Source organism: Entamoeba dispar, genomic scaffold (genome assembly GCF_000209125.1).
Source record: "Entamoeba dispar SAW760 scf_1105229461617 genomic scaffold, whole genome shotgun sequence".
Classification (NCBI taxonomy): Eukaryota; Evosea; order Mastigamoebida; family Endamoebidae; genus Entamoeba; species Entamoeba dispar.
The window spans coordinates 14,112-23,466 of NW_001854782.1; the positions used below are offsets into that span (position 1 = coordinate 14,112).

The following is a 9,355-nucleotide window of genomic DNA, read 5'->3' on the forward strand; positions in this document are numbered from 1 at the left end:
AATCTATTACATTATACAAAACAGAAAATCAAATACTTGAAGATACTTGTGTAATTTGTTACAACTTATATTTAAATGAAGAAGATATAGAAAAGAAAGAAAATATTAAAACACTTGTTAATTTAATCAAAGAAACTAATTCAACTAATAAAATCATTTATGCAATATGGTATGCATTATCAAACCATCTTACTTTGAATTTTGTTCATTGATTTTTTTTTACTTATTATTTATTTCTTCTTTTAATTGTTATCCTTTTCAATTTGATGGTATTATTTTAAATTTTCATCTATTTAAATTAAATCATCTTCTTTTTGAAGTCTTTATGATTAATATAAGAGTTTGATTAGAGTAGAAATATACACCATTGTTTGTGAATGATGTCTTATATAATTCTGTTTTTTTTGTAATATTTCATTTATGTTACTTATTTTATTCTTTTTTATTTCATTTATATTTCTTCTTGAGTATATTATTGAGGTATCATGAAATATATTTGATATATTTGATTTGTATATTTATTCATTTCTATCAATATCCATTTTTATTTGTTTTTCATAAAAAATGTTATTTATATTATTATTTCTTTGTTATAACAATACAAATCATCTGTTTTATATTAATTTCATTGAATTGTTTTCTTATAATGTTATTGAAATGTTTAATTAATTTTAATAAATATTTTTCATCTAATTTGATCAATTTATTATTATAAACAAATTATTAATTAATTTATTTTGTACATTCTTTTTATATAATATTCTATCAACTATATCATATATTTCCATTAATTCAATTATAATTATATCAAATATCAAATTAAATATATTTTTAAATAAAACAAATATAATATATATTTCATTTATTATCAACATTTTATACATAATTTTATAAATTATAATATTATTGATTCAATTTTCTTGTATCATTTTGTTAATTAATAACGATTAACTATTATTAGAATAAATGAATGAAATATCAATGATATAATTTGATAAATAATAAGAATATTTAATAAATGATATTCAATAAATAAATTATTTCTCTTTCATTTTTAAACATTGAGTTGTTCTTATTATTATTTTTAACATTATGAATAAAAAATGATGATAAATCATAAAATGAAAATAAAATGAAATGAATAAAATAATTATTATTAAATAAATGAGAGATAATATGATGTTATTTGAATTATAATAATATGATATTCATAAATTATATTATTTATTATTCTTTATATATCTTAATTTCATTACTTCTTTATTGTTAATTTATTTTTGTGTGTGTTTATTGGTTTGTTAATTTTGTTTTATTTAATTGTTTGTGTTGTTAGTTTATTCTTTACATTCTAAATTGGATGGTGTTTTATTTTATTTTCATTCTAATTAGTTGTTGTTGTTATTTTATATTATTTATATTTTATTGATGTATTTATCTTGTTACTTCTCCTATTATCGTTTATTTCTCTGGTTATGTTATTTTTTTATTCTTTATTTACGTTATTCACTTTTCTATTATTTTCTATTATTAATTTACATTTATTAGTTATTGATGTATTCAATATGTTAATCACTTATGAAATATTATAAACATTGATTATTGTATTTTTTCTTTTAATTTGTTTAAAGTTACTTTTGTTATTTTTGTATCATATCTAATCAATCATGTTATTTAAATTAAATTCTAGTTGTCTATTTTAAATCAAAAAAATTTAGAAAACAAACAAAAATAAAAGATGAAGAGTATTAAGACATAAAAAGAACAGAAAAACCATCAATTAAAGAAATCAAAAGTTGGTGAATGAAATAGCATTAAAATACAAAGTTTGTAGAATTGAATAAAGAAAATAGAAGAATTCAATATAAGAAGAATAGAAATACTAAATTAGTAGAGAAAAGAAGAAATAAAAGTAGAAATTGTAAAATGAAGTAAGATTAATAAAGAATATAAAAAGGCGTTGAAAAGGGTAAATAAATAAAGAAGAGAAAGAATAAAGAGGAGGAAAGAAATAATGAAGAAGTAGAAAATTGAAGTTGTAAGAAAAAGAAAGAACAGATACAAGAAGAATAAAAAGAAGAAAATAAAGAAATAAACAAACAAAGGAATACAGAAAGTAAAAGTAAAGAAAAAAGGAAGAAAAAGAATCAAATTAAATGAATACAAATAGAAAAAGTTAATAAAGAAATAAGGAAATGGTTGAGTGTATGTAAAATAGTATAGAAAGATAATACAGAAAGATATATTAGAGTAATAAGAAATAAAATAAAAGAACACTAACGTATAAAACATAAAGAATGAATAGATGGACCAATAATAAGATAAAAATATATAAAAATGGAGAATAGAGTGATAAAAAGGAAGAAAATAGACAAAAGAGTAAACAAGAAATAAGAAAATAAATGAACAGAGTAATAGAAAGAATAATAGAAACAGAAGGAGGAAGAACAATGTCTAGAAGGATAAGATAATAACTGTAAAGAAAGAAATAAAAAATAAATTTATATTGAAGTACTTTAACCAACAGGAGTACATCAAGAGTAATTGAATAAAATCAGGAAAATAACACAATTTAATAAAAATAATAATGAATATCGAAGAATATAAAAATAGGAAGAAATAATTTAATGAAAAATAATCAAGAATGAAATAATAATTAATATATAATTATTGTTAAAGAAAGATAATAAAAGAAATAAAAAGGAAATAATCAATGTCAATATAATTATTTTATTGTTTATTTCTTTGGAGAGATTAATATCAGCATAATCATATCATAATATAATAAAAACAAAATAAATAAACAATAAGAAAAAGAAATGATATAAAACAATAGAGAGTAGAAAATAAGAGAGGATAAACAAGAAGTGATTATGTTGTTACCTGCAAAATTTTTATTTAAAATTTAACAAGATAAAATACCAAGTTAAGTTAATAGGCGATATGTAAACAAAATAAACCTGTTGCTATTTTTTAAATTAAAGAAAAATGATATTATTTACAATAGATATAAACAAATAAACACAAAAACAATGAATTGTTAATACTTAAAAATAGTTAGAATATAAGTAAAAAGAATAAAAGATAATAAATAACAAGAATAAACAATAAATGAAAAGAATTAATAATAAAATCAATAAAATAATCAAAATACAATATTGACATATTCATTTGATTTTATTATTAATTCTTATTCATTAAATAGATTAAATTCTAGTCATTTTATTCTTTTATATGTTTATTTTGTTTTTATCATTATTATTTATTTCTTTGTGTTTATTTTATCATTTTTTTTTCTTTTATTTATTCTTATCATTTCTTATTTATTATTTATCAAACTTGTTATTTCAATTGTTTTATTCATTTCTAGTTTTGTTAAATCAATTGTGTATATATAGTTATCATATTTGTTTATATTAATATTTATGAATTTAATCTATTTAATTTTAATTTATTAATTTTCTTTTTATGTTTATCTTTTCATTTATTTGTTTATTTCTTATTTATATATATGTATTTTATTCTTATTATTGTATTTATATTATTTTGTATATTTATCATTTCTTGTTTTATATTATTATCATTTCTTATTCTCATGTTTCTATTTGAATGATTATGATTTTATTTTATTTGAAATCATTCATCATATTTATTTAATATTTTATTTTATTCTCTATTTATCATTTATTCTTTGTTTTATATTTCAATTAAATTATAGTCATTCAGTACTTAAATACAATTATTTATCTCCTTATTTTATTATATTCAATTATATTTTCAATTCTTGTTTCTTGATCAATCAAAATGTCTCATTATTCATCATTATCTCTTTAAATTCATTCTAATTTCTAATTTCTTATCTTCTTACTATTCTTTATTCTTTTCATCAACACAAATGAATCACAGTTACATCCCAATTGATTGAATATTGTAAAAACATACTCCATCCCTTTGTGATGTAACTTTAGATTATTTTTAATGATAAATTGCATTTCACACTTACTATTAATCATTTCAGTGTTTTGAATGTCATTCATATCATTAACGTGAAGTTGTACTCATTCAATAAATCATTCCAATGTGTTTCATTTCTCTTTTTATAATTTGATTTACCATCTTATTAATCATTCAATTTTTATTTTCTAGTTCAATTTTATTATTTTTAGAATATTTCCTCAATAATTAAAATCTAATAATTGATTTTTAGATCAAACTTAAAATAGAAATAGAAGAAAATAGAATAATAATCTTAAAAATATTTTAAGTTCAAATAAAATAAGAATTAAAAATACAACAACAACAAATAATCAATCAAGAATGAAAATATGATATAATGAAATGATGATAATATCAAAGTGTTTTAATGACATTAATGGTTTTATTAATTTAGAAATTGGAATTAAAAGATTTAGAGGAAATATGGAACAATTTCATTTTAATCCAATTCCTTTAAATTATTATTCAAGAAAATTATTTCATAATATTAAAACATTTCATATTTATAATAAATATGATGAAACATGTAATGTGGTGTACATTAGAATATTCAACATATTTAAAAGAAAAAGTAAGTGAATATAAAAACACATATGTACAGAAGAAGAAAGAGAGAGATATAGAACATAATACCACAAGAAGTTAAATCAATTTGAGATGGATGTTTTTATAAGTGTTTAAGACTAACATTAATTAACACATTTGATGGTGAGTATTTTGTTGATGTGAAGAAAATTTAAAAGAGAATGAAAGAAGAATAAAATAAAGTTTTTAATAAATATAAAAGAATTCAATGAATAAAAACAAAATAAAAGTACATGAAATATAAATTAAATTGGAGTAGAAATAAAACTATGATGAACGGAATTCACTATTGCTTTTTGTTCATCTTCTTTCTTTTTTACTCTTTTCTTTTATTTACAACTACCAAAAAAAATACAACAACTAGAAATGAAAATAACCATTAATTTTATAATATTTAATATTATTATTCTGTATTATAATGGGTATTTGAAGATGGGATCTCAAACACCACACAAACATTAAAATAAATAAAAAATTAAATCACATTTATAGTGTGATTATGATATTATCATCAACTGGAAAACATCTTAATTAATGCTACAAGAATGAGAACGATTATTATTTGTGTTGATGGAATATTATTAATTATAGTAGAAGAGTATTTATAAAAATGGTAATATTAATTACTCATTATCTTACAAGTATATTTAACAATGAATGGATAGAATTGAATATAATGTATTATCAATGAAAATTGATCTAATTGCTGTTGACATTAAATGAAATTATTCATACTAATACAATGGTAATGATATAGTCAACATAAATAAGAAAGTAAAGAATGAAGGGTATTAATGCACGTTAAAATTCAAATAAAGATAAGACAATTAGTTAAATGATGAATAATTAAGATAAGGATATTTGAAAACTATTAATTTAGTCTTAATAAAAGAATGAAGAACAGAAATTCACACTTCTCAACAACAAGAAAAATCTAAATAATAAGTGAATAGTTGATAAGTGTTCATTCTTAAAACAGGAAATGTAATTATTCAATGGTGAGCAATGAACAATATAAAATAAAAGTACTGACACTTAATTAACTAGTTTTTTATGACTATCTGTATTTCATTTCTCACTTTCTTTTATATCATTATTTTGTGATATTATCATTAATTATGATGAGATGTTTTATTATTTATTATTTTTATTATATTCTATTTCTTGTTTTTATTTTGTTATTTAAAATATAAAAGTGATATTTGTTATAATGTTGTAAAATAAATAAATAAATGATTTGTTATAAATGTGTATTTAATCATCTGATTTTAATCTGATATTCATTAAATTAAAATGGAATCAGTGATGAATAATCATTTAATTAAAGAATTAGTAGAAACACTTCCAAATATTTATCAATCAATTGATGATACTACTAAACAATATCAATATTATTTAGGATGTATTAAAAATGAAATATTTGAGAAACAAGATAATGAGACATATGAACAAGCAATTAAAAGAGGAGAAGGAATATTTGATAGAATAGATGAAATAATTAGAAGAAGAAGAATAGTAATAGAAAAAAGTCAAGAAACAATTAATAAAATAGATTCAATTAAGATTCAAATGAATAAAATAATAGAAGAATGTAATAATGATTCAGAAATAGTTAATAAAGCTAAGGATGAACTAATCAATAAAATCATTCATATGGAAGAAATGGATATGAAAGAAAAAACTAAACCATTAGAAGAAGAAATTAACAATATTAAAACAAAATTTAATAAAAATAAAGAAGAATGGTTTACACAATACAGTGATTATTTAGAGAGGAAGAAGAGAAAAGAAGAAGAAAAGAAGAGAAGAGAGGAAGAAGAAAGAATAAGAATAATGAAAGGAATGAATACAATTGAAGAAATGAAACAACTAGAAAAATGGACATCAAGAAAAGTATCCAATATAATATTTGATTCAGATATTGATGATTGGAATATTAATACATCAATATTTGAACAAAGAATAATAAATAAAGAACATATAATAATTATTATTGAAGATACAAATGGAAATAAATTTGGAGGATATATTAATGTAAAAATTGATAAAATTGGTGAATATATAAATGATCCAAAATCATTTTTATTTTCATTAAAATCAAATGGGAGAATACAAGGAATGATGAAATTTGATATTAAACAACCACAATATGCAATTTATTTATTTAATCAATCAAGTTATGATTATTTGTTTACATTTGGAGGTGGTGCTGATATTGTTGTTTTTAAAGAAAATTATAAAACACAATCATATTGTAAACAAATTTCATTTGAATATAAAGGAATATCAAATCCACTTTGTGGAAAACAATATCCAGACTTTTTCACACCAGAACGAATTATTGTAATTGAAATGAAATGATTTTTATTCATTATTATTTATTTGAATTATAAAACGAAAAAAAAAATATAAAATAAAATCAATAAATGAATATAAACATTTCATTTATCAATAAATAAAATGACGAATATAAAAATATTCATATTTCATTCTTGTTTTATTTCATTTGAAATAATCACATTCAATGTGTTAATTTAATAAATAATAAAAAGAAATAAGAATAAAAGATAAATAAAAATATAATAAAATATTTATTTTATTCTTTTTTATTTCTTTTTTATTTTATTTATTTTATTTTATATTTATTTATTTTATTCTTCTTTTATCTTTATATCTATTATATATTTCTTATTTTATTATTTGTGTTATATTCTTATATCTTTTTATTCTTATTTTATATTTATTCATTATTATTCATTTCATATTAACAATGATAAATATCAATACAACATATAATAAATAAATGATATAAGATAAACAACAATAAATAATAATAATAAAATATAAACAAACAATATAAACAAATATAAAATAATAAAATATCATCTAATATAAAATAATAATAACAAAGAATAAGAATGAATATATCTTATTTTATTATTATATTCTTCTTTATATTCGGGAAACAAAATAAGCGAAGAAATTATGCATCTAAATAAATTGCTCAAATGAAAATAGTGTAATATATTTTTTGCATAATGGAATATTCTGTTTTCGGGCAAAATATTTTACATCAATAAAATAATAGTTTTTATTATTTTCCTCCTAAAAAAAAATAAAAAAGTAAATTAAATAATCATTCTATATTCATTTATATTTGTTTATATTTTATATCATTTTATGGTAAATTGTTATGAAATATAAATAATTCAGAAATGATATTTGATTCAATGTATGTATACATTTTTATTATTATGTTATTATTATTTTATTTATGTATTTTATTTTTATATATTTATATATTTTATTATTATATTTATTTTTATTCTTATATTATATTATATATATCATCATTTTATCTATATATTTTATATTTATCATATTTTATTAGTTTTATATTCTTATTATTTATATTTTATTTTATATATGAATATATTTTTATTTATATATAATTTATTATATATTAATATATTTCTTTATTTTATTTTTATTTTGATTATATTTTTATATTTTATATCTTCTTTCTCTTTATATTTATTATTATTTTATTTATATTATATTGATTTTATTTATTATTTCATTTATATATTTTATTTATTATTATATCATTTCTTTTCTCTTATTATTTCTTTATCATTTATTATTATTATTTATTTTTTATATCTTCTATCTATATCATATGAAATTATTATTTATTATTTATTACATATTATATATTAATCATATAATATTTATATTTGATTATATATTATATTTTTCTTCTTTTCTCTTCTTTTTTATATTATTTCATTTTTTGTTGAATATATTTGTTTTTGTATTCTTGTATTGATTTTATTTCTTATTTTTGTGTTTATTTTATTCTTTTTTATCATATTTATCATTTATATATGTTATATTTGATTTTATTAATTATATCATTTAGTATTTTATTAATATAAATATTATGTTTATTATTTTATTATTTATTTATTTTTATTATTTATTTTATCTTTTCTTATTATTCTTTTATTAATTTATGTTTATTATATTTTATTTTTTTATTTCTTTTTCTATCTATTTTTTATTATTTTTATTTATTTTATATATTTCTTTTATTCTTATTCTGTTATTATTTATATTTTTTATTTATTTTATTTATTCGATTGTTTAATAAAAAATATATTCAATTTTATTATTTGTTTATTATTATTATTTATTTTTATTCATATATTGATTTGATTATTATATTTGTATTATATCATTTTTATATTTATTATTATTTATATTTTGTATTATTATTTATTTATTATTATCATTTTTATTTTTATTTATCATTTTATATTATATTATTCATTATTTCATGAATTTAATATTTATTATGAAATCATTTATTAATTATTTCATTTTATAATGATATATTAATTAAATTATTTTGTTATATCACATTGATTATTTAATATTTAATGATAAAATTTAATGATATAAGATTAATATAATAGATATAAATAAAATGATGAATATTGAAACAATCATTTAAAATCAAAAATAAATAATAAGAAATAAGAATATAATATAAATAATAAATAATAAAGAAAAGAAAGATAATAAAAGAAATAAATAATAAATATAAATCAAATGATAATAATAAAATCAAATAATAAATAAATGATAAATAAATATTAATAATCAAAAATATAATAATAATAAAAATTAAAATTAAATCAAAACAAAATAATCAAAACAAGAAATGAAAATATGAATCAAATGAAAATAAATAAATAAATAAATAAATAAATAT

At 16.6% G+C, this 9,355-nt stretch overlaps 2 protein-coding genes across 2 annotated transcripts in view, besides 38 other annotated features; one reads left to right on the top strand and one right to left on the bottom strand.

Moving 5' to 3' along the window:
* The window catches only part of EDI_015870 (uncharacterized protein), a gene marked incomplete at both ends in the record, with an annotated part of 1,171 nt that extends 959 nt beyond the window's left edge, over positions 1-212 (top strand). The window contains one exon of the mRNA XM_001738662.1: positions 25-212. Within this exon, the coding sequence (XP_001738714.1) occupies positions 25-212 (188 nt within the window). The remainder of the gene's footprint in view (positions 1-24) is intronic.
* Positions 213-381: 169 nt separating this feature from the next.
* Positions 382-459: a microsatellite.
* Positions 460-540: 81 nt separating this feature from the next.
* Positions 541-585: a sequence feature (AT_rich).
* Positions 586-660: 75 nt separating this feature from the next.
* Positions 661-908: a sequence feature (AT_rich).
* A 76-nt stretch (positions 909-984) lies between these two features.
* Positions 985-1,043: a sequence feature (AT_rich).
* Positions 1,044-1,095: 52 nt separating this feature from the next.
* Positions 1,096-1,150: a microsatellite.
* Positions 1,151-1,215: 65 nt separating this feature from the next.
* Positions 1,216-1,339: a microsatellite.
* A 24-nt stretch (positions 1,340-1,363) lies between these two features.
* Positions 1,364-1,424: a microsatellite.
* Position 1,425: 1 nt separating this feature from the next.
* Positions 1,426-1,560: a microsatellite.
* Positions 1,561-1,839: 279 nt separating this feature from the next.
* Positions 1,840-2,027: a microsatellite.
* A 15-nt stretch (positions 2,028-2,042) lies between these two features.
* Positions 2,043-2,139: a microsatellite.
* A 110-nt stretch (positions 2,140-2,249) lies between these two features.
* Positions 2,250-2,424: a microsatellite.
* Positions 2,316-2,492: a microsatellite.
* Positions 2,493-2,571: 79 nt separating this feature from the next.
* Positions 2,572-2,707: a microsatellite.
* A 66-nt stretch (positions 2,708-2,773) lies between these two features.
* Positions 2,774-2,858: a microsatellite.
* Positions 2,859-2,884: 26 nt separating this feature from the next.
* Positions 2,885-2,906: a sequence feature (AT_rich).
* A 93-nt stretch (positions 2,907-2,999) lies between these two features.
* Positions 3,000-3,153: a microsatellite.
* Positions 3,154-3,163: 10 nt separating this feature from the next.
* Positions 3,164-3,322: a microsatellite.
* Positions 3,218-3,374: a microsatellite.
* A 27-nt stretch (positions 3,375-3,401) lies between these two features.
* Positions 3,402-3,508: a microsatellite.
* Positions 3,490-4,034, bottom strand: EDI_015980 (uncharacterized protein; the record flags this gene model as incomplete). Its single annotated transcript, XM_001738663.1, has 2 exons — positions 3,490-3,598; positions 3,889-4,034. The coding sequence occupies 2 exons, from the start codon at positions 4,032-4,034 to the stop codon at positions 3,490-3,492; spliced, it is 255 nt and encodes an 84-aa protein (XP_001738715.1).
* Positions 3,512-3,700: a microsatellite.
* Positions 4,035-4,212: 178 nt separating the features above from the next.
* Positions 4,213-4,352: a microsatellite.
* Positions 4,353-4,445: 93 nt separating this feature from the next.
* Positions 4,446-4,509: a sequence feature (AT_rich).
* Positions 4,510-4,730: 221 nt separating this feature from the next.
* Positions 4,731-4,845: a microsatellite.
* Positions 4,846-4,956: 111 nt separating this feature from the next.
* Positions 4,957-4,986: a sequence feature (AT_rich).
* Positions 4,987-5,002: 16 nt separating this feature from the next.
* Positions 5,003-5,630: a repeat region.
* Positions 5,631-5,636: 6 nt separating this feature from the next.
* Positions 5,637-7,500: a repeat region.
* A 184-nt stretch (positions 7,501-7,684) lies between these two features.
* Positions 7,685-7,760: a sequence feature (AT_rich).
* Positions 7,761-7,822: 62 nt separating this feature from the next.
* Positions 7,823-8,002: a microsatellite.
* Positions 8,003-8,007: 5 nt separating this feature from the next.
* Positions 8,008-8,052: a sequence feature (AT_rich).
* A 5-nt stretch (positions 8,053-8,057) lies between these two features.
* Positions 8,058-8,236: a microsatellite.
* A 2-nt stretch (positions 8,237-8,238) lies between these two features.
* Positions 8,239-8,333: a microsatellite.
* Positions 8,325-8,509: a microsatellite.
* A 19-nt stretch (positions 8,510-8,528) lies between these two features.
* Positions 8,529-8,714: a microsatellite.
* A 30-nt stretch (positions 8,715-8,744) lies between these two features.
* Positions 8,745-8,895: a microsatellite.
* Positions 8,896-9,018: a microsatellite.
* A 5-nt stretch (positions 9,019-9,023) lies between these two features.
* Positions 9,024-9,069: a sequence feature (AT_rich).
* A 22-nt stretch (positions 9,070-9,091) lies between these two features.
* Positions 9,092-9,278: a microsatellite.
* A 47-nt stretch (positions 9,279-9,325) lies between these two features.
* Positions 9,326-9,354: a microsatellite.
* The last annotated feature ends 1 nt before the right edge of the window (position 9,355 follows it).